The 19,331-nt window shown below is 47.2% G+C and overlaps 1 protein-coding gene across 3 annotated transcripts in view; it reads right to left on the bottom strand.

The window, feature by feature from the left end:
- WHRN (whirlin) overlaps positions 1-19,331 on the bottom strand; it is an 88,380-nt gene that overhangs the window by 21,807 nt on the left and 47,242 nt on the right. For all 3 annotated transcript variants that reach the window (XM_032635135.1, XM_032635136.1, XM_032635137.1), the window contains exon 4: positions 701-903. In XM_032635135.1, coding sequence (XP_032491026.1) covers positions 701-903 — 203 coding nt within the window. The remainder of the gene's footprint in view (positions 1-700; positions 904-19,331) is intronic.

Here is a 19,331-nt window from a genome sequence, read left to right as displayed (position 1 = left end):
GTCTATTTTCACAAAAAAACGGGGGCTCAAGCTGCCAGGATCCCTGATTTTCAAGAAGCAGCCAGAAATCCAGTTTTTTTCATGGGAAACCAGATGACCTTTTAAATGTTGGTAACTAATTTTTTTAAATTATAATACTGTGCAGGTGAAAGGAAGAGAGGAAGAAGGGAGAAAGAGATGCTCTGGGTGCGTTTGGCTTGGGGGCCACCAGCCAGTCTGAGACTTCTGACAGAGGCCCCAAGGTGACACTTTACATTATTAGCAGCTGCATAGCCACCTGGCAACTGCATCTCACTTTATGACTCCCAAGGCCCTTTCACCCAAGTGATGCATGGGATCCTCAACCACACAACTGGGATGGGGGCTGCGGTTATGATTCCCACTCCTCAGACAAAGCAACTGAGGGCCAAAACGTAAGTTATGTGATTTGCTGGGGGGGCAAATAAAGAACGGGAGAGCCAGATCCTGTGGCTCAGCTTTCCAAGGGAAACCAAGGCCAGGAGGGGACAAGGGATGTGCTCGAGGTCCTGCCCGGCAAACGGAAGGGACCCCGGGGCCGGGACCGCAGGCTCTGGGAATCAGCGCAGTCTTCAAAGGTCAGGGCATGGTGCGTGGCGAAGAGGTGGGAAGGGCTGTTACTGGCTTTCAGAAATGGCCCTGGGGTCCTGGGGCTCAGAGCGAGAGAGCAGGGCAGCCACACCCTATTGAGTTCGTGGCGGGGTCCCCGATCCGGGAACTGGCAATCCACTTGGTCTTGTCCACGGTGGTTCGGGCACGGGGCAGCCTCCCGACATCCTTCACTGTCAGGATGAGGTGCTGGGATGACTTGAGCAACCTGACCGCTTCGTCGTGCAGGATGTTGAGAAAGCTCTGCCCATTCACCTCCAGAATCTGGTCCCCAACCTGCCAAGACCACAACACAACACAGTCACCTGGGCTGTTTGCAGGACACCGAACATCAGGGCTTCAGAGCCCCGATCCCAACTCTCCTCCTGGGTAGCCTACCAAGGAGGTCACCGAGCCTCAGAGAGTCTATGCGGGTCATACAGCAGGAGGCTCGAAGAGGTTATGTGAATTCCTGAGGGTCACACAGCAAATCAATGGTAGAACCAACTATCCAATCCTGATCTTCAACTCATGTTCCTGTCACTGGAAAGGGCCACCTCCCCTCAACTTAGCAATGGCTTTGAGGGATGTGTCTATGAGATTCCCAAGGGTCCCCTGATCTAGAAAACAAAAGCCATTTCAGAGGCCTGGAGGTGGGTGGAATTGGGGGTAGGATGAGGTGTGAAGGCAGAGTTCCATTATTTTCCTTTCACACTTCTACATTGTTAAAATTTTTTTTACAAGCATTGTAAATTTTTTTTACAAGCTTGTAAAATTTTTACAAGCATGCGTTCTTGTATTACCTTAAAGTGTAAACATCATTTTAAGTTACTCAAGAAAAAAGCAATAAATGAGAAAACTAGCCTTCCATTAAAGGAATAATATATTGCTTGGATTCTTATGACAAGAAGGCGGTTCGGGGGCTTCCCTGGTGGCGCAGTGGTTAAGAATCCGCCTGCCAATGCAGAGGACACGGGTTCAAGCCCCTGGTCTGGGAAGAGCCCACGTGCTGCGGAGCAAGTAAGCCCGTGTGCCACAACTACTGAGCCTGCACTGTAGAGCCTGTGAGCCACAACTACTGAGCCCACGTGCCACAACTACGGAGCCCACGTGCCACAACTACTGAAGCCCGCGCACCTAGAGCCCGTGCTCTGCAACAAGAGAAGCCACTGCAATAAGCCCGCACGCAGCAATGAAGACCCAGTGCAGCCAAAAATAAATAAAATAAAATAAATAAATTTTAAAAAAGAAGGCAGTTTTATTTTGTAATATAAGAACATATTTTTTAATGAAAGGAGTAAAAACAGAGAGAAAACACTAGCCTTCCAATAAACATAAGTATGTGACAAAACCAGAAGCGGTTGGCTGGGAAACTGCTGCAGTGTGACCTGGGGCATGTCAGAAGGACGTGCAGCATGTTTAAACTCGGAGGTTCGGTGCTTTTCCTCTGTTCACCGATGGGTGACCAGAGGGGGCTGCCCAGGGTCAAAGCCCACCGTGGCCTTGAAGGGCAGCCCCATAATGCCAATTATTTTTTATTTTTTATATGTGTTTATTTATTTATTTGGCTGAGCCGGGTCTTAATTGCAGCACACTGGATCTTCATTGCCGTGTGTGGGATCTTTTAGTTGTGGCAGGCGGGCTCCTTAGTTGAGGCTCACAGGCTCCTTAGTTGCGGCTCACCAGCTCCTTAGTTGCAGTGCGCATGTGGGATCTAGTTCCCTGACCAGGGATCAAACCCGGGCCCCCTGCATTGGGAGCGTGGAGTCTTAACCGCTGGACCACCAGGGAAGTCCCCATAATGCCAATTATTCCTGGCCGCTTTTCCTTCTCCCCCCGTCCCAGCCTGCTGATGGCACATGGTCACCCCCAGGGGCGTTTTCCAGCATTTTTCAAAGCAGAATTTGGAAAAGGTGAGCCAATTGGGAATTTGGAAGAAAAAGAGAATAAGATGTGGTGATGAGGCTGAGAACTGAAACCCTGGTCCCCAGTTTCTCACCTTTTCTTTAAGTCCTCACCTGCTGTTGGGGAGTTTCCAGAACAGAAAGTGGTTAGAAATTCAGACTTTCCGACCCTCCTCTGCACCAGCGTTGATGTGCTCAGAGAAGGCCCACTGCATCTTTGCCTCCACAACCCCATTCAGCATTTCCTGCACACCTACTACGTGCCAGCCTCTGAGCTGGGGCACCACGCACAGCCAGACAGATCACATCCTGCTCTCAGGCTGCTCAGCGAGCTCCGTTTTGTGCTATAATTGGGTTTTCCCACCAGCCTCTCCACGCTATGTCCCCAAGGCCCGGCACACAGTGGGAATGCAATAAAAAATCATCAAATGAATGAAGAGTCAGACACCAGTCCCTCCATTCCTAGCTCCAGGACCATCTCTGCTGCAGTTCGGTGGGAACTAACACATGACACCAGCCTGGGGCCCCAAGTTTCAAACCACTTTTAACCAGATGCTGACTGTATGTCAAGAACCTTGTCTGTCCCTTTACATAGTTTTCCTTATTTAATATCTTCAGTATCCTGCCAAGTAGGTGTCATTGCTCTGCATCTCACCAGAGAGAAGACAGAGGCTCAGAGAGGTTAAGTAAATAGTTTGTGGTCACAGAGCTAGTGAAGAGGACAGCTAGGGTGTAAACCCAGGTCAGGTCCCAAGGCCCTAGTGCTTTCTACTACTGGGCTGCTGTCGGGCTTCAGATCCAGCATGTCCAAAGCCTGCCATTCCTCCCTAGCCCTGCCTGCAGCATCCAGCTCTGAAAACCCACCCCCATCATAAACTCTGCCTCTATTCCCTGAGTAGACTCTCCAGGAAGTCTCACCTTCCTCCTCTTTCATCGGTCCCCTAACCTGGGTCCCCACCTGCTCATACCTGAGCTCCTGAGCTGGCATCCTCCTCCGTGCATTAACTTCTAAACTGGCCTCAGACCTAGCACGCGATTAATGTTTCTTCAACTTTTTGCTTTCAGGATATCCTTCCCGGCTTAAAAACCTCAACAACCCCTACAATCCAGGAGGCAGCGTAACGCTATGGTTAAGGGTTTCAAAGACCATCAGATTCACGTCCAAATCCTGGCTCTGCTACTTTCATGCCACATGAGCTCAAGCAAATTCCCCAATGAGCTTTTGTCCCTTAGTTTCCTCTGGTGTAAAATGGGGACTCCTAGCCCAGGATTGCCCTCCAAATCTCTATAGTCATCAGCATGTGTTTCCCAACGCCACCAGCAATATCAACGCATTTTTTCTCTCTTTCTGCATCTTTGAGCTCCCTCGTTGAGAAACTGGGGTCCCTGAGAACTTAAGCAACCCCAGCTGGTTTCCTTGTAAAAGAGCTAGAGGTGAGACCCAACACCTGATTCGGGGCTTGGCACACAGCAAGTGCTCAATAAGTGCTTGTGCGCGGAGGTATGGATTTCGCCACTTCCCACTGTGCCTCTCTCCCAGCTGGTGTTCCCCGATGCTGAGAAGCAGAGCTGTGTCAAAGGAGAGCTTAGCGGGCAGGCATTCGGGCCTTACTGAGAGCGGACGGATGCTCTCAAGGCAAGGACGGCCCCCTCGGCCCACATCATCACAGTCTCCCTGAGTAGCGGCTCTACCTCTCCCCTCTGCCCCTGGTTGTCCCCCCACAGATCCGAGCTGGAGCCAGGCTGTACTTTTCATCTGCTGAAGTGCTCTGTTTCCTTAAGTATCCCTCTCAATAGCTTTGGCTTTTGTTAAGCTAAGGAAGTCAATTTTAGTCTTTCCCACACACTTTATTTCATCCCAGCAGTTTAATTAAAGGAAGTAACATCTGAGAAACCAGATAAGTGAGGGCATCCTTTCGTGAGCAAGCCTCTCCCTACACGTTCAGGCCTGGGGGAAGCAACTCAATTCTACAAGCACCTACCTGGCCCCTCACAGCGAGGCTGGAGAAGCAGGGAATGTCCCAAACATTGCATGGGACGTATGTTCACTAAAAAAAGTATTCGCTCTTCAGCTGGAACTCAGATTTAAATGGTGGCCTGTATTTTTATTCGCTAAATCTGGCAACACTGAGGTCGGGGTGTCAGTAGCCTCTGGGGGCAATGGTTCTTGGGGGTGTGTGTACCGATTTAGCACTCTCGTTTCCAAACTTCAGTTACTCTCCCTTCCCTGAGCTGGGCACCTGCTATTTATGCAGTGCTGTGAATCACCAGCACACATTTACTGCAGCCCCCTCGTAAACATTAACATCCATGAAATGTGCTAATCACATTTCCCCCCCAAAGTCTGCTGAATGAATCCCTACCCGATCTGTGAGTCAGTGTGGGGTTCATGTGCGATCCACTTGGGGAACAGGTGTGAAGTAGGAGTCACACTCTGGAAACCCCAACTTAATGGGGGGGTGGTACGTGAGCCCGTCTTCCCCATCTCTTTCCATCCTCTCCTATCTTTCTTCTTCTTCAGAGCCTATTTTAAAACTGAAGCTCTAGACGGGGCTGTCTCCACGCAGCCCTCTGCAGCATCTGAGTTGGTCTGAGTGACTCCCATTTCTGTGTCCAGCTCTCTCTCTCATTCCCTCTACTTGTTGAAAAGCTTCCCGAGGTCCGGGAGCCCTGTCAGAACAGGCGTCTGCATGTTCACTGTCATTCAGAATTCACAAGCCACGTTCAAATAAATCCAGTGTCTCACGTGCTGCTCACAGCAGCCCCAGGCCAGCAGGCTGTGGAGTCCCGTCCCTACGGTCCAACAGAAAGATGCCCGTCGTTCTGAAGCCAGGCAGCCATGACACAGTGGCTGTGCGGTCCTGCACCGCTCCAGTACACTCCTCGGCTGTAAAAGGCACATGACACTGCCCGCCTTTTCCAGGTCTCTGAGAAGCAAGTGGGACCACTCAGCACAGAGCCTGACACTCGAGAGGCTTTCGAGAGATTTTCATTCACTTCCCTTCCAAATGGCGGGGACAGGTTGACATGTCAACTTGCTCAAGGTCATGGTCACACGTGGACGGTGAGCCAGCACTGGAGCCCAGCCTCTCCCCTATTCTCCCCCAACCCTGTGCCACCTTTATCCCACAGTGTCTGGCACGCAGAAGGCATTTAGTAAACGGGAAGGAACTGCAGAGACCCCTCCTCTCTACTGTCCCATGCTCACTTCCACTCACTTCCCCTTTTCCTTTGGTTTGTGCAACGTGAAGTCCAGGTGGAGTGTTTAAAGGTCTTCATCTGGCTCTTCTCCTAAAGCACTCCCCCCCCCACACACACACAAAAAATACCTAAGAGCTCTCCATGTTCATTCATTGAAATGTTACTCTCTCCTTCCCACGGTAGCCAGCTCTGAGTTAGATAACCGGGGCGGGGGAGGGGGAGGGGGAGGGCAGATTTAAGGCAAAAAGGAAAAAGGAAAACGTGGCTACTGTCAGGCCTCCCAAGGTCCCCTACATATGGGGAGACAGGCAGCACAGGGACGTGTCAGGGACCACAGAGCGAGGCAACAGCAAAGCCCAGACCCTGAGGCTGATTAACCAAGCAAACACCCACCAGCCCAGAGCTGTCAGGACATGACTCCCTGGAGAAGGGAGAGACAGGAGCAGAGTGTGCTGAGTGTCTAATATTTGCTCAGCTTTCCGACAGGCGCCGATGGGGAGGACGTAGAAGGATGAACAAATAAAGGAGGCTTTCTTTTATTTGTCACCACGGGCGTCCTATTCATCACCAGTGACGAAGGAGCAGAGGGTGGAGCGCGGGAGTGCCCTTCATTTTAAGGCAGAGGAAAGACTCCTCCAACATCCACAGCCATCGAGTGACAGGCTCGGGTTCGGGATGCTCCGAGGAGAGAGGAAAGGGACTTTAACGAGGACAGGACACTGATTTTCCCCTGAACTTGGCCAGCCAACCACCAGGAAACAGGAATTCACTCCCCCTGGGTCTGAGGCCCCTGGAGCAGTGGAAAGAGCTCAGCAGGCTTAGGAGTGAGCTGGCCTTGGTAATGATCCCCTCTTACTCCTTAAGAGACTTGCGGAAAATAACGTTACCACTCTAGGCCTTGCTTCCCTCAAAACGGGATAAGACCAGCATCTGCGAAGAGCGGTACACCAACTAAATGAGAAGCCATTCGCTGTGTGGTTACTGAGCACAGACCCAGGGGTCTTGCCCTCGGGATCTAATTCCAGGCTCTGCCACTTCCCAGCTTTGTGACCTCGGGTAATTTCGCTGCCCTCTCTGTGGCTCAGTTACCTTCTCTGGAAAATGGGAAAAGCATCAGTGCCTACCTCATAGGTCTGAGGATTAAATGAGTTAATACACTCTCCACTGTATCCCCAGCACCTAAAACAGCATCTGGCACATGGTAGGCGCTCAATGAATATTTATTGAATGAACACTTACGAAGCAGATAAAACAGTATCCAGCATACAGTAAGCCCTCAATAAATGTTAGCTGCGTTTTTGAACACCATGTTTACCCTTAAAGTGACCCTTGGTCACTCACCAACCAAATATTGCAATTCTGCCTCCTCTGAGTCTCTCAAAGCCATACCCTCCGCCTTTCCACCTTCCGTGTCAACACTCACACGTGACGGCCACACCCACGAGGCACATACTGTTATCCCCATCTTACAGATGAGGGGCTGAGGCCAGCAAGTGAAGTGACAAGAGCTGGGACTTGGCCTTCGTTCTGCCAGCCTGCCAAACCTCTGCTCGAACCAGTATTGGCTCCTCCTCGAGGAAAAACCAGCCTATCCTTCCTTCTCTGACATGACCTCTCAGGCCCGGGCATTCTGCCGTGCACACAGTAGGTGCTCTGTTCTTGCCTGCTGCAAGGAACAAACGAGCCCAAAGAACCCATGGAAGGATGGCAGCAGGGCTGAGCTCTCACATCAGAGGGAGGCAGGGGAGAAACCTGCCAACCACTCGACCCCTGTGCTGAGCTGGAAGGCAGGAATCCATCCTCTCTGGATGCGCACACCAGTGGAAGCCTCGCTGGGCCAGGGCCTCCTTCTTCACCACCTTCCCGAGACTTTACTGAAATGGATTTTGTAGCTTCAAATGAGGACTCCGCTGACTGTAGCATTACCACAACGAAAATTCAAATTCTATTGAAGAGTTTTATTGCAATTATGAATCTTTAATAGTCTTCCATGTCAGGTTTAAAACTTTAATGGGCTTGTTTTCTTTCTTTTTTTTTTGGTGAGCAATGCAGTTTTAATGAGATAACATTAGTTTCTTCCAACAGTTCAGAAGCCAGTAAACCTTGTCTGTATTTTTTTTTTAAAAGGTCAAGGTAAATGCTCAGAAGGTTCCTAGAACAAGCAAGCTGTGAGTGAGGGCTGGGTCTGGGTAAGCTCATCACACAACCCTCTCTGGTAAACCTTGCTCTCACAAGGGCAGAACCCACTCGGACATGCCACGGATGGAACTGGCGGACCTGGTGCATTCTGACTTCCTTCTGGTTCTTTCTTCTCACACTAACACGTCCACTGGCAGTCCTTGCTTACTCTATTCAGGACATGGACAGCCCTCAAAGAAGGCCTGCTCTAACCCCCAGGTCATCAGTGGAAAAACTGAGGCCCAGAGAGGGGAAAGGACTTGCCCAAGGTCATACTCTGAGTCAATGGTGGAACGAGGGCAGAGAAGCCACTCCTGAGCTCTTCTCACAGGACAGTTTGGCTTTCAAGTAAACACATCAGAGCAATTACAACGGTCAAACCCAGGAGGAATAACAGCTATGGAACCCCTTGAGCACCTCACTCAGGCCAGTGGCCTCGTACAATTTGGCTCTACACTTAATAAGCACCACCTGAGGCATGGAATGGTCTAGCCTGTTCTATAGATGAGGGCAGTGAGGTTCAGAGAGGTGAAGTCACTTGCCCAAGGACACCCACCAGTCAAATAGAAGAGCAAGATATGAACCCAGCCCAACTGCTGTTCTGAGCTCCAGACTTGTATCAGCCTACTCAACATATCAACTCAGATGATACAAAGGCACTCTAAACCAGCACTGTCCGAAAGAACTTTCTGCAGTACCAGCCCCAAAGCTCTCATCATAGTTCGAGACCATGCTGGGCTGTAAGCACTGAGTTCAGGGCCAGAGTCCTGCACCCCCCTTGCATGGCACATGGGAGGCACCCCACCAATGCCTGAAAGAATCAGTAACTTGTGAATAAACAGTTAGATGAATGAATGAACAAATATACGAACAAGCAAGCTAGTCCCTTGCCCTTTCTGGTTTCTGTAGACAGGCAAGAGACATTTTCCATTTATGTAAAGGTCTAGTTTGACAAGGCCAGGGCACGTAGGGAGGCTGGGTACTTGCAGCCTGGCTCTGCACTGCAGCAGGGAAAAAAACATCCAATTTGTCAATCACAAGTAAGGGAAAGAGGTAAAAACACAAACCACAATTTAGTTTTGGCTGGAATTTCACTCTGGGAAATGGTGCGCATTTATCCAGCCCTTCATTTTGGAAGAGAGAAAACTGGGGTGAGGGGTAGAGAAAATATGTCATGGGTCTGAGGCCTCCTGGTAAGCTGGGGTAAAGCTGGCCTGGAACTAGCCCTCTCACGTGCTTTGTGCTGTTCCACAGACCTGTAAAAATCAGTGAGTTCTCAAGTTCAAGCCTTCATATACACAGAGTGACCAATCAGAAGAGGTAGAGTATATACTCTATGCTCTATACTCTTACATTTATAATGGTGACAGAAGAGAGAAAACAGGAATCAACTTAACAGGAAATGTGCCACACACATGTGAAGAAAACTTATAACACTCAAAATGGACTCAACAAATAGGAAAAGGAAAAAAAAGAGATGGCCTGTTGTTGGAAAGGATTCAGCATCATTAGGATGTTAATTCTCTCTCATTTGAATATTTAACATTATCCCCATAAGAACACAACCAAGCTTTTGTTAGATAAGCTGACATAAAAAGTTCATGTGAAAAAACAAAACTGCACATGGAGGAACCCAATCTGAAAAGGTTACATAGTGTATGATTCCAACCACGTGACATTCTGGAAAAGGCGAAACTATAGAGACAGTGAAAAGATCAGTGGTTTGCCAGGGGTTTGGGGAAGGAATGGGGGGATGAACAGGCAGAACACAGAGGATTTTTAGGGCAGTGAAACTATTCCTATGATACTGTAATGGTGGATACATTTCAGTATACATTTGTTGAAACCCATAGAATGTACAATACCAAGAGTGAACCCTAATGTGAACTGTGGATTTTAGTTAACAATGATGTATAATGTGTCTCATCACTATAATAAAAGTACCACACTAGTGAAAGGTGTTAATAATAAGGAAAATTGTGTGTGAAAAGGGCGGATGGAGAAGGGGTATATGAAAACTCTATACTCTCCGCTTAATTTTTTTAAATCAACCTAAAATTACTGTAAAAATGAATCTGTTAAATTTTAATAATTTTTAATTAAAAAATCAAACTATGAGAACAGCTATGAAAACCCTGATACAAAATTGCTACAGGAGGAGGTACCAGATACTAAATCCTGCTCTAAAGCCTCTGCAATTAAACTGTGGGGGATTGACCCGTGAGCAGATGGACAGACAGGGAAACAGGCTAGAAATAGGCCCAAGGACACACAGGAATGTAGTACATGATAAAGGTGGCATCACAAATCATTGTGGTGAAGATGGGCTTTTAATACATAGCACTAGGATAACGATGTAGCCATTTGGAAACAGATAAAATTTGATCCATATCTTATTCTGCACACAAGAATAAATCAGATCTGCATGGAGTTCAGGGCCAGTGTGCTAATCAGAGCTTTAAAAAGAAAAATGTATTTACAAGTGTTAAAAGAAAAAGATGGATAAAATGCTCTATATCTAAGAAAGGTTTTCTAAAGAGACCTCAAATTCAACAGAAGAAAGAATTGGTAATTAAACTAAATGATAATTAAAAAAACTTGCACATTGGGAAAAAAAAAAACCTCTATAAGCAAAGTTGAAAGAAAATGACAACCAAGGAGAAAACATTTGTAATACATGTCACAGATAAAGGGCTAGTAAGCCTTAATATATAAAGAATTCTTAAATTTTAGGGGGAAAAGTCCAAAATCTTGACAACAGAAGGATAATAAAAGACACATCCAAGTTACAAGAAGACATAAAAATGGTCCATAAACATATTAAAAGATGTTCAATTTCACTCATAAGAAAATTACAAATTAAGCTACATCAAGATACCCTTTCTCACCTATCAGATAGGAAACAATTAAAAACTTGACAGCACCTGTCGGGCATGCTCAGACAAGGCTGGTGGGAATTCAGGATGGAACAACTCTTATGGAGTGGGAGGTTGCAATATTGACCAACTATATATGTATTTACCCTTTGACACAGAAATCCCAACTCTAGAAATTTACCCTGAAGATACACTTCCCAAAGTGACAAAATACATATACATGGAGTTACCCACTGCATCATTGTTTGTAACTGTAAAATACTGAAAACAATCTAAGCACCCAGACAGAGGACAGCAGTTGAATAAAATACAGCAAAGCCACACGGTGGAGTACTATGCAGGTGTGAAAAAGAATGACAAAGACTTCTGTGCAATGACATGCAGTGACTTCCAGGATGCTAAATTTTAAAAAATTAACTGAAAAAGAATATCTATCGCATACTACCTTTTATATAAGAAAGGCAAAAGAACGTATACGTGTATCTGCTTATTCTTGCACAAAGAAACAGAAATAAGCCAGAAATTAGCTTATTTAGTTGTCTTGCGAGGAGTGGTGGGGGTGGGTAGAAGGGATGTGGGGGAGAAGTAATGCTCTGAGTACGTTTTTTAGGTAGTTTTGATGTTTTTGTTATTCAAAAAGTAAAATTAAATCAATAAAGATGTGGGGAAACCCTACTGAATTCCAGCAGAAACAAATGAACCTATTTCAAATCAATAACAGAACTAAGGTGAAGGGGAAAAAAGAAATAACCCAAGTAACACAGTACTTCGACTATAAACACTCAGTTTACAGACAAAATGTACTGCAAACAAATCAGAAACACAACTTAGTGGGTTCGTTTTCCAGTGGTATGTATGTGGCAACTGCAAAACTACTTTTGTATCTTGTGCGACTGGGCAAATGAGAAATATAATGAACTATCTAGACAAGAACCAAGAACCTCCCTCAGGGCCAGCACTATGCTAGGTGTTGGGGATACAGTATGTACTGGACTCTATTAGTACCCTATAGCTGCTGTGACAAATTATCACAACCTTAGTGGCTTAAAAGGACATAAATTTATTATCTTACAGTTCTCAAGGTCAGAAATCCAGCATGGGTCTCACTGGACTAAGACTAAGGTGTCAGCAGGGCCGAGTTCCTTTCTGGAGGCTCTAAGACACAATCCATTGCCTTGCCGTTTCCAAGCTTCTAGAGGCCACCCACATTCCTTGGCTGCGGCCCCATTCCTCCATCCTGAAAGACAGCATCTTCGGGTTAAATCCTTCTCATACAGCCATCTTCCTTGTTCTCTCTTATTATTCTCTCCTCCACTTTTTTTTTTTTTTGGCGGTACGCGGGCCTCTCACTGTTGTGGCCTCTCCCGTTGCGGAGCACAGGCTCCGGACGCACAGGCTCAGCGGCCATGGCTCACGGGCCCAGCCGCTCCGCGGCATGTGGGATCTTCCCAGACCGGGGCACAAACCCGTGTCCCCTGCATCGGCAGGCGGACTCTCAACCACTGTGCCACCAGGGAAGCCCCTCTCTCCTCCACTTTTAAGGCCTCTTGTGATTACAGTGGGCCCACCTGGATAATCCAGAATCATCTCTCTATGTCAAAGTTAGCTGATCAGGAACCTTAATCTCATCTGTAATCTTAACTCCCCTTTGTCATATAACCTAACATATTCACAGGTTCTGGGGATTAGGATGTAGACATCTTTGGGGCTCATTATTCTGCTTACCACATGGGTGGCACTCAAAACACGGTGGCACTCATGGCTAGCCAAAAAGAACCAAACACTAAAAGGCTTTCACCACCCCATCTGGGTGAGAAAGTGTAACAGGGCATCTGGCATTTTGCCAGCTGGAGCACACTTTGGTTCAAACTTGCTAAGAAGTATTTGACAAAGTGGTACAAAACTTTTGCAACTCTACTTCTAGGAATTAACCCCAAGAAAATCATCAAGACTGTGCAAAACAAAAAGTTTCAAAAATAATTTGGACCCCCCCCTCTTAAATGTCTATGAATGTCTATGATTCATAGATATACCCTATGGTATATACATACAGTGATGCTATAAAGTCATAAACAATAATGTTGCAGAATACTTAATGACATATATTTTTCCAATTAAACTTAAAATTGCATCTAATAGAAATAGGCAAATGGTAAAACATGGGTATATACACAAATTGTAAAAATCCTGCCTCCCCAAAGCTCCCTTCCCTTAAAAACACGTCTCAGGCCCCCAGACTACTGAAGTCACAGGCCCCAGGACTGAGACTAAGAAGTAACCACCATTATACATATATAATGGAGTACTACTCAGCCATAAAAAAGAACGAAATTTTGCCATTTGTAGCAACATGGATGGACTTGGAGGGATTTATGCTAAGTGAAATAAGTTGGACAGAGAAAGACAAATCTATGACATCACTTATATACGGAACCTAAAAGATACAACAAACTAGTAAATATAACAAAAAAGAAGCAGACCCACAGACATAGAGAACAAACTAGTGGTTACCAGTGGGGAGAGAGGAGGAGGGGCAATATAGGAGTGGAGGAGTGGAAGGTACAACCTATTAGGTATAAGACAGGCTCAAGGATGTATTGTACAAAATATTGTACAACAATATTTTGTAATAACTGTAAATGGAGTGTAATCTCTAAAAATTGTATAACTGTAGGGCTTCCCTGGTGGCACAGTGGTTGAGAGTCCGCCTGCCGATGCAGGGGACACGGGTTCGTGCCCCGGTCCGGGAAGATCCCACATGCCGCGGAGCGGCTGGGCCCGTGAGCCATGGCCGCTGAGCCTGCGCGTCCGGAGCCTGTGCTCCACAACGGGAGAGGCCACAACAGCGAGAGGCCCGCGTACCGCAAAAAAAAAAATTGTATAACTGTATAATTTTTGTAAAAAAAGTAACCACCATGAACAGTTTCTTGGGCATCCTCCCAGGAACTCTCTCCACATATGTAAGTATGTACAAATATACTTCTCTTCTTAAAAAAAAATGGAATCACGTAACACCACTCTGTACCTGAATATTTTGCAAAGGTCTTTCTGAAATGGAAAGATGTTATGGAGGATGGCGGAAAGCAAATAGTCTGACCCCAACTTTGCTGAACTATTTTTGTCCATATCCTATGCCCTGTGAGCGTTAACACTCTGGAAGGACAGACACCTAGACTGCTGCATGAGGTTTTCCCTTAGTGTAGGATTTTTTACATCTTCTACGGTGGTCATGCTTTACTTGTGAATTCAGGTTTTTTAATGTTATCTTAAAATTGCCCAACTAATGTGGTCTTCAAATGTGTTAAAGAGACTGGGAAGGAAGATGCCAAAATGTTCACAGGAGTTGCCTCTGAGAGGTGAATTCCAGGCAATTTTAATTTCAAGCTCTTTATTCATTTTCTCTGCTTTCCAGACTGCATATGAAGACTATGTTGTTGAGGGTAAAGAAAATAAATTCAAAAAAGAAACGTAAAAATTTGCCAGGGGGGCATGACATAAAGCTAACATCTCCCTTGACATTTGGGGGTCTGGGGAAGAGCGGGCCTGGGCCCTTGGCAGATCTGCTATGCCACCCTGGAGAAGAATCTTTTTTACACCATCCAGTCCAATCCTTGTCTCTTAGTAATTTGGGATAAGTCATTCTCGTCCCTCTCTGGGCTCAGCACAGATAGGCTGGGAGGCGATTTAAGCTCTTCTGGAAAGATCCCCTGAGGTTTCTCTCATCTGTTGCTCCTTTTAAAATCTTACTTCAATTGGAAACAACTAAACTGACTGACTTCAAGGGAATGGTTAGGTAAATTATAATTCGGCCAGAAGATGGAGTGTTATCGTGCAGCTATTACAAATTGCACTTATGAGAAGTTTTTAATCACATGGGAAAACGCAAGTGAAAATGTGGGATGCAAATTAGTATATACTGTATAATATCATTGTGTAAAAGTGTACAGAGAAAGGAATAAGAAGCTACATCAAGGTGCTAACAGACGGAAACAACCCAAATGTCCATCAACTCACAAATGGACAAACAAAATATGTTTTAGCTACACAACAGAATATTATTTCACTATAAAAAGGAATTTACTGATATATGTTACAACACTATGTTAAGTGAAAGGAGTCAGACACCAAGGCCACATATTCTATGATTCACTGATATGAAATGCCCCAAATGGGCAAATCTTTAGAGACAGAAATGGGGAGTGACTGCTAAAAGGGTACAGGAATTTTTTGCACGGGGTGGGGGAGATGATGAAAATGTTTTAAAATTAGATGCTGGTGATGGTTGTGCAATCTTATGAATGTACTTCACTGATTTGCATACTTTGAAAGGGTGATTTTTATGGTATGCGAATTATATGTAAAAAAATAGAAGATGTTAACAAAGGTTGTCTTTGGAAGGTAGGACATCTGGGTCCTTCTACCGTCGCATGTTTTTGTGTGTGTATTACATATTGAATCTATTCCTTTAATAGCTGGAAAAAATAAACAAAAAGGAAACAAAGTCCCCCAAAGGGTGTGAGTTAATAGTTCTAGTACACAGCCCCACCCAGGCCTCTGGACTCCCCAACCTCTGAAAGCTTTGGCTTCCTTCTGTCTGCCTTACAGCAAACAGCTCCTTGATTCTGCAGTGAAAGCAATCAGTCCAAGTGCTATGTGTCTGTCTCTCCAGGTTTGTCCAGCCATCGGTGAGGCCTGGGAAAAGCCAGGGGTCTCCTTCCGCGCCCCATGCCCCCACCGCCCTGCCTCTCCTCTCAGTCAGCCCCCAGGTTCCCCTCAGCACACCTCTGAGCCCCAGCCCACGTCTCTGTGCCTTTGCTCTTGCTAGTACCTCCCTGAAGATCCGTTCCTTCACTTCTCTACCTGGTATAATTGTCCACAGTCAACACCCCAACCAGATTACACGAGGGCAGAAAGCACATGTCTTTTGGCTCCTGCTTTTGCGTCAGGCACACACACACGTTTAGCAAATCTCAGGTGCCTAAGTGAATACCCTGTAAGGCCCAGCTAGGCAACTACTTCCTCTCTGCAGCCACACTGGCTGTCCTCCCCTGGGCTGATGGCTCCCTCCCGAGGTCCCAGCCCAGGCAGGGGAGTGCAGTAGTAACTGCAAGGATTTTGAACCAGCTCTGCTTGGGTTCAAGTCCTGGCTCCACCACTTCCTGGCTGTGTGACCTTGGTTAAGTCATTTAACCTCTCTGAGCCTCACATCCGTGAACAGGGACAAAAACCTTTTTAAAAGGTGGCTGTGAAGGTTTAAAGGAGCTAATATATGTCAAGTGACTGTACATAGTAGATGCTGTGTGTTATTCAAATATTATGTGGTTTTGGTATTAATATGGTACCTAGCTTGCTATTTACTCCTCCCTCCTCCTCAGTAGACTGAGATTTGAGAACAGTAGCCTGTATCTTTGTCCAGCAGTATCAACAACCTAGGAGCTTATGAGAAATGCAGAATCGCAGTCCCCATCCCAAATTTTCCAAGTCTTATATGCTCTCCTAGAACCTTGCCACTCTCCATCAGGAGCTGTAGTGGGTTGAAATGTGTCTCTCCCCCAAAAAAAGTGATGTCCAAGTCCTAACCCCCAGTACCTGTTGAATGTGACCTTATTTGGAGATAAGATCTTTGCAGATGTAATTAAGTTAAGGATCTTGAGATGGGATCATCTTGGATTTAGGGTGGGCCCTAAATCCAATGATTGGCATCCATAGAAGAGAAAGGAGAGAGAGATGTGAGACCCAGAGACATGCAGGGAAGACCAAGTGACGAAGAGGCAGACACTGCAGGGATGCTGCCACAAGCCAGGGAATGGCAGGAACACCACAAGCTGGAAAAGGCAAGGAAGGATCTTCTCCTAGAGCCTTCAGAAGGAGCATGAGGGCTTCCCTGGTGGTGCAGTGGTTGAGAATCTGCCTGCCAATGCAGGGGACACGGGTTCGAGCCCTGGTCTGGGAAGATCCCACATGCTGCGGAGCAGCCTGCCCCATGAGCCACAATTACTGAGCCTGCGTGTCTGGAGCCTGTGCTCCGCAACAAGAGAGGCCGCAACAGTGAGAGGCCCGCGCACCGTGATGAAGAGTGGCCCCCGCTCGCCGCAACCAGAGAGAGCCCTCGCACAGAAACGAAGAGCCAACACAGCCATAAATAAATAAATAAATAAATAAATAAATAAATAAATATTAAAAAAAAAAAAAAAAAAAAAAAAAAGAAGGAGCATGACCCTGTCGACACCTTGATTTGTGGGAGAATAAATTTATGTTGTTTTAAGCCACTAAGGTTGTGACGATCATTTGTTACAACAGCCCTAGGAAACTGATACAGGAAGTAAGAGTTATTTCCTTCCCCTTGAACCTGCCTTCTGAGGCTGGGTCATAAAAAGAATATAGCTCTACTTGTCTCTCTCCCAGGACCCATGCCCTCAGAATCCCTTTCTAAGCCACCATGCTTAGAAGAAGCCCAAACTAGCTCTGTGAGAAGATGGCACAGGGAGGCCCGTGCAGGGAAGAGCTGGGGGCCCCCGGCCAGCAGCCAATGCCAACCTCCAGACATGAGACAAAACAAGCCTCCCAGTGGCTCCGGTGCCCAGACTGAGTCTTCCAGCTGTAACCTGAGGATCACGGAGCCGAGACAAGCTGCCCGGCTGTGGCCTGCCCACTTCCTGATCCGCAGCAAGGCTAAGCAGAATCTGTGGCTATTGCACACCTCTTGGTTTTGGGATAGTTATGAGGCCATAATAACTGCAACACTTGCTGAATTATAATCTGCACTTGACAAGGTCCCTGATAATTTGTATGCACGGTCAAGCGCCTGAAGCGCTGCCCAGCATGGTTACTGACCTCTCTCAAAGCCTGTCACGTGTGCCCTATCCCACAGCAGGGGCTCGGAAATGCTCGCTGATCACTGCTTCCCTTATGAAACGGCGGAACAGGCTGACCTCAGATCCAGCGAACCATGCACATCCCCGATATACAGGCACCGAACTTGGCATGGCCACATGTGGAGCCAGAGGGCAACTGACAACCCTCCCGTGCTGGTCGGTCGCCGCCCAGCTCCTCGGGCCCTTCCCTTGGCCACCTGGGACAGGGATGATAAGGAGAGCCAGCCCCTGGAAGCCCAGTCTGCCTCCTGTGGACAGCATGCTCATGGGGGCCACGGGCACCTGAACGAACGCTCTCCCCTTTTGCTGTGACCAGGGCGAGCCACAGCTGGGCTCCTGCTTCACAGTGGCCTCCCTGCAGAAACTAAGTGTTACTCTTTTTGGCAACAGCCTGCCTGGGAGCAATTACTACCCTAGCAGGGGCCCCTTTAAAAGTCAGGAGGTAGGACTAAGCAACTCGGAACGTTTGCAATTTACTAAACACGCATGCAGAGGCTAGTTCACAAACCGGGCGAGGAGAGCATGCTATGGAAGGACTGAAAATATGGCACAGCCGGTGGGAGTGGGGTGGGGGGGCAGAGGCTAACACTGTCGCCCAGCACATGCCAGGATTCTCGGGAAAGAAACCACCTTCTGGCTCCTCGGAAAGGGTTCATCATCTGGGCAGATCCATCAGCTACCCGAGAGTTTTAGACGCCATCAAGGACCAGTCTCACCCACGAGCACACACACTCACGTGGATACTGAAGACCACTCACATAACCAGAGCTACCATTTGAGGGGAGCTTATCCCGTGCAGGCACTGGGCTTTACCTGCATTCGCTCATTGAGCCTTGACAACATGGTACTTAGGACACAGGTGGTGGTGGTGCTGGTATCATTATTTTGACTATTTTTAGAGAACCTGGAATCTACGGGAAGCACAACTCCTCCCGCACAGTCCTTGGAAGGGAAGCAAGATGCCAGCTGGAGGTTCACAGCTCATGGATTCCCACCCAGGAGAAAGAGGTGACCATCACACCCCAGGGAAAGGCAGCCCCAGGGAAAGGCCTGGCAGAGAAGGCCCTGCTCCGGCGAGGGGCTTGGGAAGGGAGGCAAAGCCAGTCTTCTAAGGTGGAGCTTGGCAATGATGTGAAAGCTGTCATCCCACCTCTTGCTGAAAGAGCCAGGGGACTTTCAAGGCTCCAAGCAATCAGGGGCTGCTCTGCCACAATTCCTCGCAAGCAGGCTCCGTGCAGGGCCCGGGCTGGCATGCCGGTGAGGAACTGAAGGAACAGCCTGGGTTTATTCCATCCCGGTGGGGCCACGCCAGACTGACCCTTCACCGGGGAGGCAGGACCCACAGCGGAAACCACATGGGTGGGCATTAGAGCTGAGAGCCAGGCCTGTGACCCTGGCCAGCCCCTTCCTGGCATGTGACCTTGGGCAAATCACTCCCACTTTCGGAGCCTCATTTTTCTCATCCACAAACAGAACCAATTCTATTTACTTACAGCCTGATACTGAAAACCAGAAATAAATTTTTTAAAGCCAGCATATTTTTTTTCTTTAACATCTTTATTGGAGTATAATTGCTTTTTTTGTGTGTTTTCAGCCTTTTTTTAAAAAATTGGGGTATAGTTGTTTTACAGTGTTGTGTCAGATTCAGTCTTAAGGTAGAGACCTAACTATGCAACATGACTAATATTTTG

Source organism: Phocoena sinus, chromosome 6 (assembly GCF_008692025.1).
Source record: "Phocoena sinus isolate mPhoSin1 chromosome 6, mPhoSin1.pri, whole genome shotgun sequence".
Lineage (NCBI taxonomy): Eukaryota > Metazoa > Chordata > Mammalia > Artiodactyla > Phocoenidae > Phocoena > Phocoena sinus.
The sequence above is the reverse complement of the archived record's forward strand: the minus strand, read 5'-3'. Positions and strand labels throughout refer to the sequence as shown.